The sequence below is a fragment of the Ceratotherium simum genome, chromosome 34 (genome assembly GCF_057802395.1).
Source record: "Ceratotherium simum simum isolate JZ-2026a chromosome 34, ASM5780239v1, whole genome shotgun sequence".
In the NCBI taxonomy this organism is placed as follows: domain Eukaryota; kingdom Metazoa; phylum Chordata; class Mammalia; order Perissodactyla; family Rhinocerotidae; genus Ceratotherium; species Ceratotherium simum.
In genome coordinates, this window is record NC_141933.1 from 6,532,322 (window position 1) to 6,551,483 (window position 19,162).

General features: G+C 57.5%; 1 protein-coding gene across 8 annotated transcripts in view; it reads left to right on the forward strand.

Annotated features, from left to right (window-relative positions):
• The window catches only part of PC (pyruvate carboxylase), a 102,872-nt gene that overhangs the window by 70,091 nt on the left and 13,619 nt on the right, over nucleotides 1–19,162 (forward strand). For 5 of the 8 annotated variants that reach the window (XM_087422574.1, XM_087422571.1, XM_087422572.1 and 2 more), the window contains 9 exons: nucleotides 9,286–9,421; nucleotides 9,556–9,740; nucleotides 9,995–10,160; nucleotides 10,292–10,437; nucleotides 10,585–10,702; nucleotides 11,014–11,165; nucleotides 12,618–12,736; nucleotides 15,083–15,245; nucleotides 17,612–17,794. In XM_087422574.1, the coding sequence (XP_087278700.1) occupies nucleotides 9,286–9,421; nucleotides 9,556–9,740; nucleotides 9,995–10,160; nucleotides 10,292–10,437; nucleotides 10,585–10,702; nucleotides 11,014–11,165; nucleotides 12,618–12,736; nucleotides 15,083–15,245; nucleotides 17,612–17,794 (1,368 nt within the window). The remainder of the gene's footprint in view (nucleotides 1–9,285; nucleotides 9,422–9,555; nucleotides 9,741–9,994; nucleotides 10,161–10,291; nucleotides 10,438–10,584; nucleotides 10,703–11,013; nucleotides 11,166–12,617; nucleotides 12,737–15,082; nucleotides 15,246–17,611; nucleotides 17,795–19,162) is intronic. The other 3 variants (XM_087422579.1, XM_087422577.1, XM_087422578.1) reach the window with 1 other exon arrangement.

Sequence of the window (19,162 nt, forward strand, 5' to 3'; positions counted from 1 at the left end):
GCCCTCGAAGGCTGCAGGAGACGCTATGTGAAGAACAGGAATATTCAGAGTGAAAGCAGTATAAATCCTTGAAGGAACGTTCCAGGACCTGATGCTTGGCTGCAGTTTCAAGTGGCTGCCCTTTCCTGACCCCGGCAAGGCTGCCCTGGCTCAGGGCACGTCCACCCTGAGCAAGTGGCCATATTGTCTGGAGCAAAACTTGGACAATGCTGGCCTGACAGCTGAATTCTATGCTGTTTCTGGTTGCAGGAGGCAGCCTGGGAGCTGTAGTTTTAGGTCTGAAGTAGTGGGATTTCTAGTGACATTTTGATGATTTGTTGGACCCATTGAAACTGCCCTTGCTTATGGTGGACGCACGATTGCTGGCACTGTTGGCCTGCTCTCTGGCGGGAAGTGCAGAGCGCTGCTGGTGGCTGTGCTGGAGTTCAGGGCCACGGTCACAGTTTTCATCAGGGGTGGGGTTTTTGGTTTTTGGTTTCCAAGTGCCTGTCACACTGTGGTTCTGATGAAAGTCACAACTTACTCTTTTAGTTGGGTGGTGACTCCGTATGCCCTAGTGGGTCAGAGCTCCGGCTCTGGAGGGTGGCATACAGTTGGGGCTCAGATCTGGCCCTGCTGGGTGACCTCGGGAGTTACTTAATCCCCCTACAGCTGGTTCCTTATCTGTGAAAGGGAGGGCTAGGAGATATGAGCTTCCCTGAGTCAGTACCGGTAGAGCATCCTGTGCCTGGTAAAGAGCAGAGGCTCTGCCAGGTGTGCCGCTCAGGACTGTGCCCCCTCCTGCCGGCGCCGACCTGGGACACAGGAGGCGCTTGGGGAGTGAGTGTTGGATGTTGTGGAAGCAACACGGGCAGATCGTCAGGACCAGGCAGACGCTGTCAAGACCTTTCCCCTGCCTCAGTCCCCTGACTCGGTCCTCGTCACTCGCTGTGAAAGGAGAGCACTGAGCGTATTGATCCAGTGTGGAAGGAGGAAATTGAAGCCTAAAGAGAAGTAGAAACTGTCTGCGGAGTCACGCTGAGAGGCGGCGGGGGAGAAAACAGGTGTTCCAGACACTGCCTGCTTCTCCGTGCCTCAGTCTTGCCGGCGAGGCGTTGTTTACACGTCCCAAGCGAGAGTCAAAGCCGTCTTGTTTCCTGTCTCTAATGCACAACCTGAGGCCAAGGAAAGGGATCTGTCAGCTGGCATTTGCAAAAAATAGCAAACGGGCCTCTCGGGGACTGTCAGCTCTCTAGAGAGGAAACTAGGGGAAGGGATCTTCGACTGATGATGGTTGCTTTTCTCTTACTCGCCATTTCCCCCATCTCTGAGGTCAGAAAGTGTGATGTTTGCTCATGTGCGTCACCAGCACCGAACAAGGCAACTTGATGTCCCTGAGGCGGGTGACCAGAGATGCTCTGGCAGCATCTGAGGGGCCTCTCCTGCTGGGGAGATCCAGCCAGCAAGGGAAAGCAGCCTCCCTGGCTGAATTCAGGGTTGTGGCTCTGCCTGGGAGGGTCAGCTGATGCGACAAGCACGAGGGCTTTCCAAGATGCTGGGTTTGGTTAACAAGGCCATTGGAGCCTTTTTTTCTTTTTGTGGTGAAGATTAGCCCTGAGCTAACATCCAATGCCAGTCCTCCTCTTTTTGCTGAGGAAGATTGGCCCTGGGCTAATGTCTGTGCCCATCTTTTTCTGCTTTATATGGGACGCCGCGACAGCATGGCTTGACAAGTGGTGCGTCGGTGCATACCCAGGATCTGAACCTGCAAACCCCGGGCTGCCAAAGCGGAGCACGTCCACTTAACCACTGTGCCACCGGGCCAGCCCTGCCCTTGGAGTTTTTAAAGAAGATTCTCAGCCAAACTGTCCCCGACCTTGAGGACTTCTTGGTCATTATCCACCAACCAAAAACCCGTGGTGGGAGCCTGGCACCGGCCCCACACTGCTCACCTGTGACCGGCGCCATTGCCCATTTTCTGCCCTGGTGTGAGGGTGACAGGGATGCCATCTGGAACGGTGTCCGAGGGAAGGTCAGCACTCCAGAGGCTCTTTTTAGGAAAGTGCCACTGTGAGGAGAGGCTGGCACTCAGGATGCCAGGGCTTGATCTCGGGGCAGAGGGTCCCGTTTAATGCTGAAGGCAGCTCTCTAGGAGGGTTGCAGGAAGGGAGTTTGGTGCCCTGAGGCCTTCCCACCAGCCTCCACTCACACCTCAGGTGCTCTGCATCTACCGGTGGGTCACTGCATGGCTTCCTGCCTGCGCCACCCCGAGCTTTGCTCAGGGGCCTCTCCCTGCTCCAGCTTTGGGGGTGGGGCAAGATTTAGGGAGTAGTGGGAATCTGCCCACTCAGCAACTCCCTTTGGCCCATCCAGACCAACAAACCAGAGTGGACACATCACACATGTGACCCATGAAGGTCCTGCTTCTGGGAAGAGGGGGCTCCGTGAGGTGGCCCACATCTGACCTGCAGGTTTTCTCCCAGTGAAGTTGATTCTGGAAAGGCTTTGGGAGGCACCAGGCAGTCAAACCTCCTGAATTTCAGGTCTCGGAGGCGGGGTGGGATTTGACCAGGGAAAAGACTGGGTGCTGGGTAATAAGTTCTGAGAAGGGTGGAGATGTTCTGAGAATGAGGCGGTGTTTTTATTTATTTATTTATTTTTTCCCCCAAAGCCCCAGTAGATAGTTGTATGTCATAGCTGCACATCCTTCCAGTTGCTGTATGTGGGACGCGGCCTCAGCATGGCTGGAGAAGCAGTGCGTCGGTGCGCGCCTAGGATCCGAACCCGAGCCGCCAGCAGCGGAGCGCGTGCACTTAACCGCTAAGCCACGGGACCGGCCCTGAGGCGGTGTTTTTATTCATCTTTGTGTCCTCAGGTCCCAGGCCTGGGCTTTGGGGGAGGCAGGGGGAGGGTCCACATGTGACTAAGCTGTGAACTGAGCTGCAGCGTTCTGTCCAGGCTCCAAGGGGCAGTGTGACCTGTGCCCTCTGTCGTCCACGAGAGCTCCTCCTGATCAGCCTCCCAGCCCCACTCTCCCTGCTGGCTGATGTTTCTGTGCCTTTAACTCCAGTGGCAGCAGGAGGTCTGCTGTCCCTCTCCTGGCTGGTGCCCTGCCTCAGACCACCTCCCTCACAGTCTCCTGGTCCCAGGGGTCAGGGGAGCAGGCTTTGGGCTGTGAATCACCTGCTGCCTGCGTGACCCAACCTCCCTGCCTCCCGTTGTCTCCCAGGCCCCCTCTGGGCCCCAGAGCAGGAGGAGGTGGGAAGCTGTTTGGGGTGCCCCTTCCCCTGATTTCAGCCTTGGCCGCCACCCAGGCCTCCAGTGGTCTGGAACCTGAGAACTTTGTATCCTGGAGCCAGAGCCCTCAGGTGGGGCAGCCTGCCGCCCGCGGCCTCCCTGGGCAGAAGCAGCTCTGGGTGCCTGGCTGGTGCGGGGTGAGTGCTCTGGGGAGAGCCACTCCCCATCTGCTTTTGTGGGGTGTGGGTCTTCCTTGAGCGTAGTCTGCCCTCCTTCTCCGGCGAGGTCTGCTGGGCGGCTGGCACACGTTCCAGGCTCTCCCGGCCCGATGCTGTGGCCCTGCCCTGAGCGAGTGGGTGCAGAGTGTGGGTCTTGCGTGGCTGTGTGGAGGCTGGGGGTTCCTTCTTGCTCCCTGTGCTCATCTGGGAGGAAAGGCTGGTGGGACGGTAGGGATAGAGGCCAGTGTTTATCTCCCGAGGCATGGCGCGCAGGGTGCCCTGGCTCAGTGAGCCCCTGCGTAACCCACCGAGGTAGGGGTCGTGTTACTCAGTTTTACAGATGGGGAACTGAGGCCTCGGGTGCCCAGACCTCACAGCTGGGAAAGGTATGGCTGGGAGCAGACCCAGGCCTGTAGACTCCAGGCTCGCGCTGGGCTGCCAGCCCTACGAGGCTGCTCTCTGCTTCACTTTCCCCAGTCCTCTGACTTCAGCCAAGGGCCCTGACCTTTCCCCTCTGTAAATGTCTGCCTGGCTTGCTCCTGTGCCCCAGGGCCTGCACTGCTCAGGTCTCTAGTCCAGGCCTGCTTTCGCTGGGCCACAGGGCTCCGGGGCATTCAGACGCTGCCCACACTGCCCAGAGCCGGGTTCTTAGTTTGTAAGGTGGGACTGCCAGGGAAGCCCTGGTGAGGATCAGATGGAAGAACTTGTGTGCAAGGGTCTCTAACACCTGGCAGCGAGACTACCTGGGTTCCTGGCTGTGAGCTGAGGAGGCACTTGGTACCACCCTGTGGGCATAACCTCCAGGAATCCCTTTCTTTATCTGGAAAAGGAAGTGGGGAGTGTGTGTGGTGCGTGGGGACAGAAATGATCTATTTACCCACAAGACAATAGGTAAGTGCCCAAGTGGTCACAGGGGTAAACCCACCCATGTGGGAGAAAAGATTGGGCCTCCCTGGAAATAGTTGACAGTGTCCTGGAGGTTTGAGAATCTCAGTGCCAGTGGCACCCGCTGTGAAGCTGCTCACCCGTAGACAGGTGAGGAAGACCTATAGCAGGCTCACCTGGGGCAATAAGTGAGGAAGGTGAGGTGGCCCTGCTGTGTGTGGGGAAGGGGCACCAGCCTCCTGGAGGCCCGGCCCCACTCGCAGCAGAGTTTTCACAGGATGTAAGCCGAGTCGTCTCACTCACCTGGGGAGACGATTCAGGAACTCCTCTTAGCTTTTTTCTGCAAAAGTCTTCCTATCCCCTCTGTTTCTTCACTTTGCTTTCTAGTTATGAATACTACGTCCCCAAAGGAGAAAATATAGACTGTAGAGAGACGCATAAAGCAGCACGAAAGAACACCACCACCAATTCTGGAACACAGGCGTGAGTGATGGTGCCACGCTGACAGAGTTCCTCCTGGTTATTTTCTTTGCCTTAAAAAAAAACTTCCTGAGCCAGACCTGATGGCCTAGTGGTTGAAGTTTGGTGCTGTTATTGCTTCTCAGGCCTGGGTGCGTTTCCCAGTCCTGGAACCACGCCACTCGTCTGTCAGCTGCCGTGCTGTGGCAGCGACTCATATGGAAGAGCTAGAGGGACTCACAACTAGGATACGCAACCATGCACTGGGGCTTTGGGGAGAAAAAAGCAAAAAGAGGAAGACTGGCAACAGATGTTAGCTCAGGGTGACTCTTTCCCTGCCAAAAAAAAAAAATTTCATGAGATCATATTATGTATCTTGTAATTTTTTAGCATCACATTCTATCATAAGCATTTTCTGTGTCATCAAAACTGTGCAAACAATCATAATGTCTGTTTGTATAGATGCCCAAGTATTGGGTCTTTAAGTGGGTTCTGATTATTTGCTATTGTAAATAATGCTATTTTGAACATCTTTCTGCGTCCATCTGGGTTCCCATTTTAGAATGTTTCCTTGGGTTACATTCCTAGATTGGTAGTTACTGGGCCAAGGTACATAAATATTTTAAAGCCTCTTGATGGGTTTTGTAGACAGCTTCCAGAGAGCTGCCCTGATATCCAGACGTCCAGACCACCCCTCGGGGGTCTGTCTCCCACAGGCCTTAGTGGCATTAATCTGACCATTTACAACACGATTGCTAATTTAATAGGCAGAGGTGGGGCCTCTCCGTTCTCTTGAACATGGTGATTTCTGGTGAGGTGAAGCTCTTGACAATTTATTAGCCACTTGCATTTACTGTTCTGTTGCTGTGCTGCCAGAAGGAGCGCTTTGCCTCTTCTTGACCTTACCCTGTGCCGTAGCTTGGGCTCTTTCTCCTGGGCCGTCTCCCTGCTGCAGATCCCACCTGCGCCCTGAGCAGAGCTTTCGGTGCCCAGGACGAGGTGGAGATTCGCACCCCACGCCTGCTCTCTGATGTGTGTGCTGTCGACTGCCAGGGCCTGCCTGGTCCCAGCTGCTCCACCGGGAAAGGATTTCCCTCCCAGTGGGCTGGTTATCCGGAGCAGAGCGGCAGAGGATGAGGCTGCTGGTGGCTCTGTGAGGGGGAGATAACAGGATAACATCTGAAGTTCACTGCGCTTTCAGAAAGGTGTGAAGGTCAAATGCTTCCACCCCTGAGCGCCCAGCTGGTACCTCGGCACCTATTGTGAGTGGGTACTGCTCCCCGTGGTTCTCTCTTCCGTCAGTGTTTGCTAGAGGGATGGCTTTTGTCGTTTCTTATTCTGAAATAATTTCAGACTTACAGAAAAGTTGCAAAAGCCGTACAAAGAATTCTCCAACACTCTTTACCCAAATTCCCCAAATACTAATATTTAGCATATTTTCTTCATTATTCTTATATTTTTCCCTGAACCATTTGAGCGTAAGTTGCTGACATGATGCCCCTAAATCCCTAAACAATAAGTGTTTTTCCCTAAGAATGAGAATGTTCTCTGCCGTAACCACAGTGCAGTGATCAGGATTGGAAATTAACGTTGACACAATACTCTTTAGTTCTAATCTGCAGACCTTGTTTCAATTTTATCAGTTGTCTCCCTAATGTCCTTTATCACAGCAGAAATCCAGAATCCATCCAGGATCACACACACACTTTGTTGTTATGTCTCTTCAGCCTCCTTGAACCTGAAAGTTCTTTAGTCTTTGTCTTTCATGACCTTTGACATGTTTGAAGAATGCAGGCCGGTTATTCTGTGGAATGTTCCCTAGTTGGGGTTTGCCTCATGTTGTCTCCTGATTAGAGTCAGGCTGTGCCTCTGTGGCAGGAACACCCCTCAGATCCTTCTTGGCCTCATATCAGGAGGCACATGATGTCCCTTTTGTGCTGGCAATGTTAACCTGGATCGCTCGGTCACCGTGGCATCTGCCAGCTGTGTCCACTTTGTAATTAATAAATAAGGACAATGTCCTCCATTTTAGAAGGTGAGCCAGAGCCCAGCAAGGCTGACTCCCCCGTCCTTGGGCAGCTGGGTTTGACTGGGGGCGCCCACCTCCTGTCCAGGCTCGTCCTGTCTCGCACAGCGGCCCCGCTGAGTCCTCATCATACTCTGCCTCTCGGATGGTGCCGAGAGCACACACTTTGGTCCACCTGACAGACGCGGCGCTTCCTGGCGTTCCTTCTTCCTCTTGGGGCCCCTCAGTCTCCTTCGATGGCTCTTCCTCCTCATCCAGACTCTTAACCCGTTAGTGGGCCCCGAAGGTGCCCGCCTCCCCTCTCTAGTCTGTTCTCCTCCAGGCCATGGCTTCAAACACTACCCATTTGCCACCAGCACCAGGTTTTCTGCCTTGCTCTCACCTCTCCTGTGGGCTCCAGCCCGCTCCCGGCCGGTCCTGGTTCTCTAGTCTCTCTTGTAGCAGGGAGGATCATTTCCACCCACCCATCCTAGAATTTTTCCTTTCCCTCGTCTTCACAGTGGATCTTTCTGCAAATCTTGCCTATTGTACCCCCAAATTCTCCCCAATTCCCCTAGCCCCCATTGCTCACACCCTAGGCAGAGGCACGGTGTGTCTCGTCTCTGCCCCAAACGTGCACCCTCTGACAGTCCTCCCTGACCTCCAGTCCAGAGATCTTCTCCACACTGCAGCGGGTCAGGCCCCTCCACCACCATCCCTCTGTGCGTAGAGGAGAACCGAGAGAGGCCTGGACAGTCGGGCCCCGCCCGCACCTTCAGCCTCCCCTCGTGCCACACTGTCCCCGCCCCCAGCTCTCCGACGGTTCTTTCTTAAACACATCTAGCTCATTCTTCCCTTGGGGCCCAGGCCATCGCTGCTGCTTGACCTGGGGTGCGTTCCCTGCAGATCTGTGCACGGCCGCTGCTTCCCGCCTCGGGTCCCGGCTCATGTGCCCTCCTCAGAGAGGCCTGCTCTTACCCCAGCCCCAGTGAGCTCCCCCTGGGTAGCTGGCAGAATGTTCCGTTTTCTCACCTTTGAGGCACTGATCATGATCTGAAAGGACCTTACTCTGTCTGGTTTTTTCCTCTCCTCTTCTCCTCTCGCTGGAACCTCCTGTGAGGGCAGAGGCCTCCTCGACTGCCTTGCCCTTGCTGCCTCGGCCTGGCCCTGTGCTTGGCTCGGGGTCGATGGTCAGCGGCCATCCTCCCTCCCCGGGCTGAGGGCTTCTCTCTTCTCCTCGTTTCCTTATTTCCCATCTTCTCTTTTCTGTTTGGTCTTTATTTCCCCTTCACCGTCTTGTTCGCCATAATATGACACTGAGGTTTTTGTAATATCTGTTTTATTTATTGAACATATTTTTATGTTCCTTACGTAAAATGGTTGAGCCAAGGGTTATGAACTTTACTAAGAAATAAATCACATGGTTAGCTAGATCCAGGCACTGGGTGGAGCTGAGGGACTGCACGCCGTCCGGCTCCGCTGTGAATAGCTGTGACTTTGAACACATCTTTTTAAGCTTGTCTGCCCCTTGGTTTTCTTCATTTGTAAAATGGGGGAGGGGGTTGACCTCTGAAGATGTTCTACATTCTGGGATTAAGTTGCCCTCTGTTGATTTTTTAAAAATTCTTTGTATTGTGGTAAAATATATATGACAGAATTTGCCATCTTAACCAATTTTAAGTATATAGTTTAGTGGCATTAAGTACAGTCACACTGTTGTGCAACCATCACTACCGTCCATTTCCAGAACTCTTTACATCTTGCAAAACTGAAACTCTGTCCCCATTAAACGCTAGCTCCCCACTCCCCTCCCCCAGGCCCTGCACCCACCAGCTGACTGTCTGTCTCTGTGAATTTGATGACGCTGGGACCTCATATAAATGGAATCATGCAGTATTAGCCTCTTTGTGCCTGGCCTCTTTCACTTGCCCTCAGTTGGTTTTCATTACTAATTTGTTTACTAGTCTTCAGTAGAAAGGAAGGTTTCTGCTGCTGTTGAAGAAATATGTGTTTTACCTGAGTGGAGGCCTTGCCTCCTGAGGGCACATTGATGTGGTTCGACCCTCGAGATCCACTTTGCCCTCGTTGCCCAGCCAGAGGTAGCCTGAGGGAGGGACACAGGGATCAGTGTGGTGCTGGGAGGTTCTGAAGCCTGAAACTGCTGAGGCCCAGCTACCTGGCAGAGGGCATTGAGGGGACACTGAGAGCACACATACCAGGGTCACACAGGGCCTCTGGAATTGCTTTAAGAGCTTGAAGTGTTGTAAAAATTACAGTGAGTATTAGAGTACTAGGGTAAGCTTGGGGTTCAGGTTGGGTTTGAATTTGCTCCTCTCCCTCCAGCCAGTCAGGCCCCGGGGAATGTTGGGGTCGGCCAGGAATTGAGGGCGATGATGCAGGCTTCCGCGTGGGGCTGCTGCGGGGCTGGGGCGGGACCCTCGCTCTTCCTGGGGACCCTCTGTGCTGAGGCTGCTCTAACCTGTCTCTGACTTGCCTCCCCAGATGCTGAGGTTCCGAACTGTCCACGGGGGCCTGAGGCTCCTGGGTGTCCGGCGAACCTCCACCGCCCCTGCCCCCTCCCCGAATGTCCGGCGCCTGGAGTACAAGCCCATCAAGAAGGTCATGGTGGCCAATAGAGGTGAGCACACGGCGAGAGGGGCCACACGCCCAGCCCCACCTCAGCTTTCCTCTTCCACCCCGGCCCCCGGCTCCACTCTCTGCTTCTCCCAGGACCCAGGAATCTAACTTCTCATCCTGTTGCCCACCTCCCAGGTGAGATCGCCATCCGGGTATTCCGGGCCTGCACGGAGCTGGGCATCCGCACCGTGGCGGTCTACTCGGAGCAGGACACGGGCCAGATGCACCGGCAGAAAGCAGATGAAGCCTACCTCATTGGCCGCGGCCTCGCCCCGGTGCAGGCCTATCTGCATATCCCAGACATCATCAAGGTGGCCAAGGTGAGCCAGCCGGGCCGGGAGGCCTCTTGAGGGCCAGGACTGGGTCCTCTGTCTTCTCTGTGCTGTGGCCGGCCCCCACGCCAGCTGGCAGTAAGTCTCTGTGAACAGATGAATGAATGAATGAATGAATGAATGAATGAATGAATGAATGGAGCAAGTGAGGTGGGGGAGGTGCAAGAGCCACAGGGTTTGGTCAGGGCCCGTTTGAAGGGGTTTGAGGGGCATTCCACTCTTCTGACCACCCCTGCCCCCAGGAAAACAATGTGGACGCGGTGCACCCTGGCTACGGGTTCCTGTCAGAGCGAGCGGACTTTGCCCAAGCCTGCCAAGATGCCGGGGTCCGGTTCATCGGGCCGAGCCCAGAGGTGGTCCGCAAGATGGGAGATAAGGTGGAGGCCCGGGCCATCGCCATCGCTGCAGGTGAATATGGCGGGCAGGCCACAGGGAGCCACACAGCTCTTCAAGACGGGCCGTCTGGGAAGGGAGCTGGTGGGTTTTGGCAGGGATTCCAGCCTGTTACAGAGGCCCCACGCGTACCTGTCTCCCAACAGGTGTCCCCGTGGTCCCTGGCACAGATGCCCCCATCACTTCCCTGCACGAGGCCCATGAGTTCTCCAACACCTACGGCTTCCCCATTATCTTCAAGGCCGCCTATGGGGGCGGGGGGCGTGGCATGAGGGTCGTGCACAGCTATGAGGTGAGCAGAAGCCCGAGAGAGCACAGCAGGGAGGGGTGGGAGGCCACCAGAGCAGACCCTAGGGTTCTGGGAGTGGGTGGGGGTCACACAGACAGGGAGACAGAGCTGCGGGGCTCAACGTCTGCTTGGCCTTGCCCGCCCTCCCAGGAGCTGGAGGAGAACTACACCCGGGCCTACTCGGAGGCTCTGGCCGCCTTCGGGAACGGGGCGCTGTTTGTGGAGAAGTTCATTGAGAAGCCTCGCCACATCGAGGTGCAGATCCTGGGTGAGTGGGGAGCGATCCTGGGGCCGCAGCACAAGGCAGGAGCCAAGCAGGCCTCGATCCTTCTGGGCTTGCAGCGGCTGGCCCGTGGGACAGCTCCGGAGTCTCCCTCAGGCAGACCCTCCCTCAGGAAGGCGGGCTGTTGGGGCTGCGCTGGTCAGGGCCCTGATGCCTGGGCTGTGATGGTTTCTGTCCTGGCTGCCGCCTGTGGGGAGCAGGCCCTGACTGGCCACAGTGGTTGTGTGGGGTTGTTGGGTGTTTAGGAGGTGTTCAGATGCCAGCAGAAGCCAAACCTGGTTTACCTTCCGCCCCAGGGGACCAGTATGGGAACATTCTGCACCTGTATGAGCGGGACTGTTCCATCCAGCGGCGGCACCAGAAGGTGGTCGAGATCGCCCCTGCTGCCCACCTGGACCCCCAGCTCCGGGCCCGGCTCACAGGCGACTCCGTCAAACTAGCTAAGCAGGTGACGGGCAGGGGCTCTCTGGGGCAGAGTCTCCCACGGGGAGCCTGTTCCTGCAGGCTCGCTCTGAGCTCCTGCAGGCATAGACCTCATGGCCGGTGGTCACTGGGGTGCAGGTGTGGACAGCCAGCTGGGGAGCAGGGAGGGCCAGGGAGACCGGCTCTGGGAGGCTGGGGCAAGGACTCTCTTGGAGGACAGAGGGCTGATGTGGGGTCCTTGGGATCTTGCTGTTTGATAGCAGAGGTGCCAGGCCCAGAGGCTAAGCCTGGAGTACAGAAAGGCTGCAAAGAGGGAGGGAAAGAGGTCACCGACCACTCTCTCAGCACCCTCCGCGTAGACTGTGCTTCTGTGTGGCACCCACAAACTCCCAGCATAAAGGGAATGAGATTCAGTGGCTTCTATCAAGATTAGTAAGCATTATTAAGGCGTTTCTTCCTCACTGGTTGCTAACTGTCCCCTACATCACATTCATTGCAACTCATTTGCTCCTAAGGTCCTCTCTCGTCCAGTCTCTGCCTGCTGGGGCCTGGAGGCGGGAGACAGCAGCTGGCTCCCCAGCAGTGACCTGCCCCCAGACTGGCCCAGGAGAGCACCTGCCATGGCCAGGCCTGTAGCAGGGGTCCTGCTCTCAGTTCTTCTGGTCACCAGGTGGGCCCCTGGTCCTGCTCTCCTTCCAGAGCTGTGCTTCCTCAGACCTCTCAGGCAGCCTGGTCCCAGGAGAGGTGACAGCAGATGAGTCTGTAACCTTCCCCAGACTGAAAGCCAGGGCCGGCACTCTGCAGCGAGGCTGAAGCTGAAGGTGTCGATAGGGTCTAATTTAGAGTTGGGAGTTTGGTGACTTCATATGAGTTGTATTCATACCTTGAGTTTGGTCTTATTTATTGGCTTATGCCATGTCTCATCCAGAACATATGTAAGGGAGCCAAATGAAGTCGAGTGTGTGGTTTTGGAGGACCAGAAGTGACACTAGAATTAGGGTTGAATTTTGAGTTGGAGCCATCATCTGTTGGTTCCCCTCAACTGGCATCTCTTTGGGTAGTGGTCAGTGGTGATGATGCAGTAGAGGAGAACTTTATGAAGACCCTCTAAGAACGAGAAGGGTCCAGGGGAAGCCGGGTATGCATGGGTGGGGCTTGTGCCAGAAAGCCGAGGAGGCCACTGGGGAGAGGACGCCGGTCTGGGCGGACGGGAGCTTCTCCTGAGGTCTCACCCCAGACAAGCTGGGTGCAGCCATCTGAGGCTCCTGGTGGAGTCCTGGGGGAAGACGTCCAGGTGGGGGCCCAGCTGTGGGCTCAGGGCGCTTGTCCCCCCCAGGGGCAGGGCCGGTGGGCTGCCTGCCGTCCACTGGGGCAGGGTTTGTTGCAGTCTCTTCTTTTATGGAACCAACCCGGTGGGTGAGACGGAGTCCTTCTCGGGCTCCCATCGCCGCGCCCCTCTTACCCTGCCGCCCCTCAGGTGGGCTACGAGAACGCGGGCACGGTGGAGTTCCTGGTGGACAAGCACGGCAAGCACTACTTCATCGAGGTCAACTCCCGGCTGCAGGTGGAGCACACCGTCACCGAGGAGATCACCGAGTGAGCGTTACATTATATGCTGGAAGCGTCAGTGTTGTAAGAGCTAGTTCACAGGAGCAAATGAAAATGAGTCAGGGCCGGCCCGGTGGCGCGGCAGCTAAGTGCGTGCGCTCCGCTGCGGCAGCCCAGGGTTCGCAGGTTTGGATCCCAGGCGCGCACCTACGCACCGCTTGTCAAGCCATGCTGTGGCGGCGTCCCATATAAAGTAGAGGACGGTGGGCACGGATGTTAGCCCAGGGCCAGTCTTCCTCAGCAACAAGAGGAGGATTGGCAACAGATGTTGGGTCAGGGCTAATCTTCCTCACCAAAAAAAAAAAAAAAAAAAGATTCAGAACTGGATGATGAGGCGGCTTCTGGCTGTGCTGTGCTGTGTGCTGCATGTCACAGCCACCCTGGGGGAAGGTGCCGATCATCCCCACTTTTCAGGTGAGGAAACCAAGGCTCAGAGAGGTTAAGAGAGTTGCCCAGGGTCACACAGCTGGCCTCTGTCCAGCCCTGTGCTGTATTGCCTATGCCCACTCTAAATCTTGTGGTTTCTTTCCATCTTTATTTACTTTATAAATAGTTTGAGACAGCTGAGGTATTTTGTATAGAGTTTTTATTCTACTTTTTAAATTTAATATTTGTTGAAGACATTCCCCCAGGCTGTTATTCTTTCTAAATACTTTTAGTGGCTGCACACTATTCCATCTCCTGTATATTTCATAACTTATTTACATATAAGTCCTCTATTATTAGACAATTAGGTTGTGTCTGGCTTTTGTGGTTGTTAAGGGTGTGTCGACTAACATCTTTGTTCCCCAGTCTTCCCCTGCCTCTCTGAACAGTTCCAAGGATAGACACCTTTGGTGGGACTGCCTGATTGAAGGATAGGCAGCATCTCGCCTAATTAGCTTTCTAGATTGCGTGTACCAGTTTGTTCTCCCACAAGCATCGAGTATAGACATTTTAAAAAATCTGCCCGTTTTATAAACAATTAAACGGTCTTTCATTGTTTCGAGGAACATATTTTGAGCCATTTAAGTGTCAAGCCCTGGCTTTGGGCCAGTCCGTCTCACCATGGAACTTTCCTGACAGTTCCTTCCCCGACCCCTGATCCCACCTGAGAGGGAGGATGCTGTGGGGGCGCCTGCCTTTGCCCAGAAGGTGCATGGAGGCCCCTAGACGCCTTGTTCTCTCAAGGGCAGGGCGGAGTCGGGGTGGACGCTCCATACTCTGGCCCCGTGGGCCTCTCCCCATCTCGTTGCTGTAGAATTGTCATCCATCGTGAGCCTGCTCTTTGAGGGATGGAGGTCTCTGCTGGCTCGGGAGCGGGGCTTTTGTGTCAGACAGACACAGACTGGGGTGCAGGTTCCTCCCAGGTCAGGTTCCTCCCAGGTCACTAGCCGCATAGCGCTTGGGTGAGCTGCAGCCTCTCTGACCCTCAGGCTCCTCCTCTGGTGGGAAGGACAGTGACTCTCAGAGCATTATTGTAGAGATAAAGCCTGGAAAGAGCGCAGGCAGAGTCCATGGTGTGTGGACGTGGCGATCCGTGGTAATCAGCATCACTACTGTGAAGTGGTTTAGCAGGAAATACAAAACACTGAGGAAGATCTGCCAGCGCAGTTTCCAGGCTGTTCTTACTGCAAGCCTCAGTGACAATAAATTTTAAACCTTGAGTGTTTTTTTTAACAGCTGTTCCACTTGGATTTGTTGCTGTCCTTAGGAGCGTGGCAGGCAGTTAGGCTGAGCTGATAAAACCATGCCCATTTGGAGAGCTTTGTGCTCTGAGGGCTTCTTGGGGGGGGGGGGGGCGGTCTTGGGCACAAGCCCAGCTGTAGCACAGGCCCTGAGAGGACAGTGTCCTGCCCACAGCGCCCACCCATGTGGACCCTCCAACGGCTGTGGTCCCCATTTCAGTGAGCCCGGCCCTCACAACCCCCTTCTCTTGCAAACTGCTCCCCATACACACACACAGTATAGCTCACACCACTCTAAGAACGGGGCATCTGAGGCTTCAAATCCAGGCTTTTTCAAGGGGGGTTGAGGGAGGCAGGAGGACAGAGAGACCCCAGTGAGGAAGAAGGGCAGAGTGCAGGGAGGGGTAGTTTGGGGGAGGTGCAAGAGCAGGTAGGTGCGAGTATTTCAGCCTGCCCTTCGAGCTGCCAGGTTCTCCCTGTTCAGCCGTGCAGAGTTCCCAGCCCTGGTGGGCACAGGGCAGGGGCCGCCGGTCTGGTTGGGAGGAGCCGGCTGCCCAGGTCGGAAAGAGTTGGCAGGGGCAGGCCAGGCCGGGCCGAGTCTGTGTGTGGACCGCCCTCCTTGTCCATCCCCTGCCTCATGCTCCCCTCCATCTCCCCCCACCCGCAGTGTGGACCTGGTCCACGCCCAGATCCATGTGGCTGAGGGCCGAAGCCTGCCCGACCTGGGCCTGCGGCAGGAGAACATTCGCATCAATGGCTGTGCCATCCAGTGCCGGGTCACCACCGAGGACCCCTCGCGCAGCTTCCAGCCAGACACGGGCCGCATCGAGGTAGGCCGACATTCCACCAAGCACCCGCTCGTCCCGGGCCGTTTGGAGACTCTCCTGGGCCAGACTGCTTCTCCGAGGGGCACAAGGGAGCCCGTGGGCCCGGCAGTGAGGGCAACCCTCGTGTGGGCCGGTCTGAAGCTGGCTTAGAGAATATGGGAGCCAGGCACTGTCCAAGAGTAAGGAGAGAGCATTCCTTGGGGGGAGGCTGCCACGTGCACAGGCTAGCAAGCCAGCCAGTGAATCACGCGGATCAGGGAGCAGACCAGGAGGTGAAGCCAAATGCAGAGTCCCCAGAAATGAGGCCTAGGCCCTTGACTACTCTCTTCTCTCAGAAGCCCACAGAGCGGTGCTGCCCCCTCTGTCCTGCCTGCGGTCTGAGGAAGGGTGGCTGGCGTGGCAGGACCCAGGGGGTGCAGCAAAGGACTGGGGCCCGGATGTCCCGGTGGAGGGGGCAAGCTGAGCCAGCGGGCCCATCCAGGATGAATGCGGGAGTCAGGGGATGGTGGAGGCAGGGAGGAGCCTGGGAGGCGGGCCTGGGGCTGCAGGCATGGCGGGACATTGAGGGAGCCGGGCAGGCTCCCCTACACCAGGACCTGTGACTCCTCTGGGGCACTTCCTGCACCTTGTCTCTTTCCTCCCAGTGCGGAGGCGCCCCGAAAGCCATCTGTCTCCCCTCCTCGCCCCAGTGTCAGGACTGCTGCGGGCAGGGCCCTCTGGCCTGCTGGGGTGCCTGTCCCCTGGCCCCCATCTCACGCTGGCTGAGGTAGCCCTAGATCCCATGTGTCAGCAGCCCTGCTGCCAGCTCTGCTGGTGTGCTGCCTGCCCAGGTGGCCTGGCCTCCGCGGAAGCAGGCCTTTTGGGGAGCTCAGGTCCTGCTCCAGAGGCCAGGGTGATTTTGAGACAGATACTGGGCTTCTGAGACGTCTGCAGGGAAGGGGGGCTGTCTGGATTCTGAAAGTCGCCTAGAGCTGGTTGGCTTGAGGCAGAGAGCTGCCACCAGAATTCTGTTTCTGGAACGATCCAAGTCGTAGGTGGGAGCCAACCCCAAGGCCCGGGTGCTATGCGGCCGGCGGCCCCTGACTTCTCTGCCCTCGGCCGGAAGGGGCAGCCCTGTGACGCGACGCTGCCTCCTCCGCCTCCGCCTCCTCGCCTGGCTCCTCCAAACCTGGTTTACCACAGGGTATTTTTAGCCGACAGTTCCTGCTCACAGCTGAGTGCTCACCCTTAAATATTTTATTAAGTTCCTTTTTATCGAACACAGGCCCGCGTCCCTTAGAAGCGGAAATGTGGTGCACTGGGTGTCCCAAGCCCCCGGGCTGTCCCTCCCACTCCCCGTCCCCTTACATGGGCCTCATGAGGGTCCCCCTGCCCCCGGGGCAGGCTCTTCCTGCTGGGGCTCACCCCCACCCCCCATCCCATCACAACATTCACCTGTGTGCTAGTTACCCCCAGACACCCCGAACCTCTGTCCCCCCAGCCCCTCCCCGTCTGTCCCCACAAGTCGGCCTCTCTGACCCGTCGTTCTCTCCCCTGCTTCCCTCTCCGGGCAGCTGTGTGGGCACGTGCGCACCTGGCCTCCTGCGTCTCTCCCGCAGCCAGCCCTTCTCCCTGTCCTGGTATTTCCTAGCTGCTTGCCTCTTCCTCTGCCTCATCTCCCTTTTCCCCCGATTCTCCCCTTCTGGAAGGAGGGGGCAGTGGGGGGACACTGAGGCCTCCCCATCACTGTACACTAAAACAGAACCCCCTTGGCCTGCCTCGTCTCCTCGCCTTGCTCCCATCCCAGCGTCCCTGTCACCAGTCTGGGCATTTTCTCGTTTGTCCCCTTACCTGGCAGGCTGGGAGCCCCATGCGAGCAGGGACTCTGTTTTAGCTGCCCTGTCCCCACTGCCTGGCATGTGGTGGGCACACACGCCTGGGAGTGAATGAGTGAACAAATGAAGGACTCTGAAAGGCAGGAGGGCCGGGCAGGCGGGCGGTGAAGTTTGCTAGGAATGGGCCCTGGAATAGAGACGCAGGGCTGGCCCCTGCCCGCCCAGGCCCCTCTCCGTGCTGTGCTGGGCTCTGTCAGCCCAGAGTGCTGGCGCTGGCAGGACGTGTCCTCCCCTGTCCCCTGTCCTGCCCCTGCCAGCTCTGCTCGGGGAGGAGGAAGCAGTGACTGGGTGCACTTAGAGAAGGCAGTGTGCCCCTGGGTTCTCTGGCAGAAACTAAGCAGAACTTCACAAGCCAGAGTTGGGGTTAACCTGTGGGCGCTCTCGTGCGTGGCCCTCAGTGCCCTGCCAGGCCCACCCTCATCCAGCCTGGGCTGGGGGCCGCACCTTGACTCCGGCTTCTGACCAGTTCCTGACTCTGCTCCCCTCTCCCCGCAGGTGTTCCGGAGCGGAGAGGGCATGGGCATCCGCCTGGATAACGCTTCCGCCTTCCAAGGAGCTGTCATCTCCCCGCACTATGACTCCCTCCTGGTCAAAGTCATCGCCCATGGCAAGGACCACCCCACGGCCGCCACCAAGATGAGCAGAGCCCTGGCCGAGTTCCGCGTCCGGGGTGTGAAGGTGAGAGGCCGCGGGCCCTGCCTGCCTTCGCGTCGTGTACATCCCTGCCTCAGTCCTGCCCCTTTGCTGTGCGTGGACTCTGCAGCTCTCAGTCCCTGCTGGTGCCGCCCCGCCGTGTCCCGGGGAGTCGGCCTGGGCGCTGGCCCTCGGCCAGAGTTGAGAGTCTTGCTCAGGGGAGCCCCACACCACTTCCTGCCCCACGGGTGAGATCACCTGAAGCGTGTGTTAGATCTGCATGTTACCAGGCCTTTCTTCTGGAAATTTGGACCCCACAGGCTTGGGTAGGGGCCCTGGAGCCTGTGTTCTGAACAAGCTTTCCAGGTAGTTCTTCATTCCAGGAATTTGTGGACACCCAGGTGAGAGGGCAGGCCTGCATGGATGAGGTCACTTTGCATAAAGGCAGACCCCCGCCTGCCCTCGTGGCCCCCGCCAGGCCTGGTACATGCAGAATGTCGGGATCTTCAGAGACAGCCAAGAAGGAGGCTGCAGCCAGCAGGCCTGAGCAAAGGGCAGAGGAGGCCAGGGGCCCACCCTTAGGGGGCTCGCAGCCCGGCTGCCAGGCAAGGACCGGAAGTGTCTGTTGGTCTCTTGGTTGGGCCCCGTGCCCTAGCTCTGTAGCTAGAGATGAAGTCACAGCCACGTACTGTCCTGTCCTTGCCGCCAGCGCCGCCCAGGTATCTGTGGGCCTCCCCGGGCAGACGCTACCAGGAGACGCTGCAGGGCGAGGAGAGCAGGCGATCAGGGCTCTGCCCTGTGAGGGGTGGCCCTGCGCAGGCCCCCTCATCCTCTTCTGGGAGTTCCCCAAGGATGGTCGCCCATCACAGAGCCCGGCTTCCCCTGCCTGCCGCGCACGGGTGGGGGGGTGTTGGGGCGCTGGCTGATGGGCACTCCGCGTCGCTTTCTCCTCCGCTCAGCTGCTGCCAGCCTGCCTGTGGTCCAGGCTCGGCCGGTGGGGTTGGGGGGTGTGGCAGTGCTGTCCTCCGTGCCCTGCGTCTTTCCTCCCACCTGCTGACAGGGCTCTGTGGCACGTGGTGGCAGGTGCCCCAGTGGGTGCAGAAGCCTTTCGACAGAGCACATGGGAGGGAGGGAGCCTATGGGGCCCGTGTCAGGCCGGCCGTCCCCCCCAGGCCCTCAGCCCCCCGCAGAGGGAAGGCCCGTTCCCCAGGTGCTGGTATCTCTGCCTTCTTCCTGGAGGAGCCTCGCGGCTCCTGGTCAGGGGGCCGTTTCCCACTGTGTGCAGATGTGCCGTGACATCGTGTGCTCAGCCTGCTTCTTGCCGTGGGGGCTTGGTTTCCTGGCATGGTGTCCTGGGGCTGCTTCCAGGGCTGGGTGGCCAGTGCGACCGTGACCCCAGTGGGGGGTCCGGCT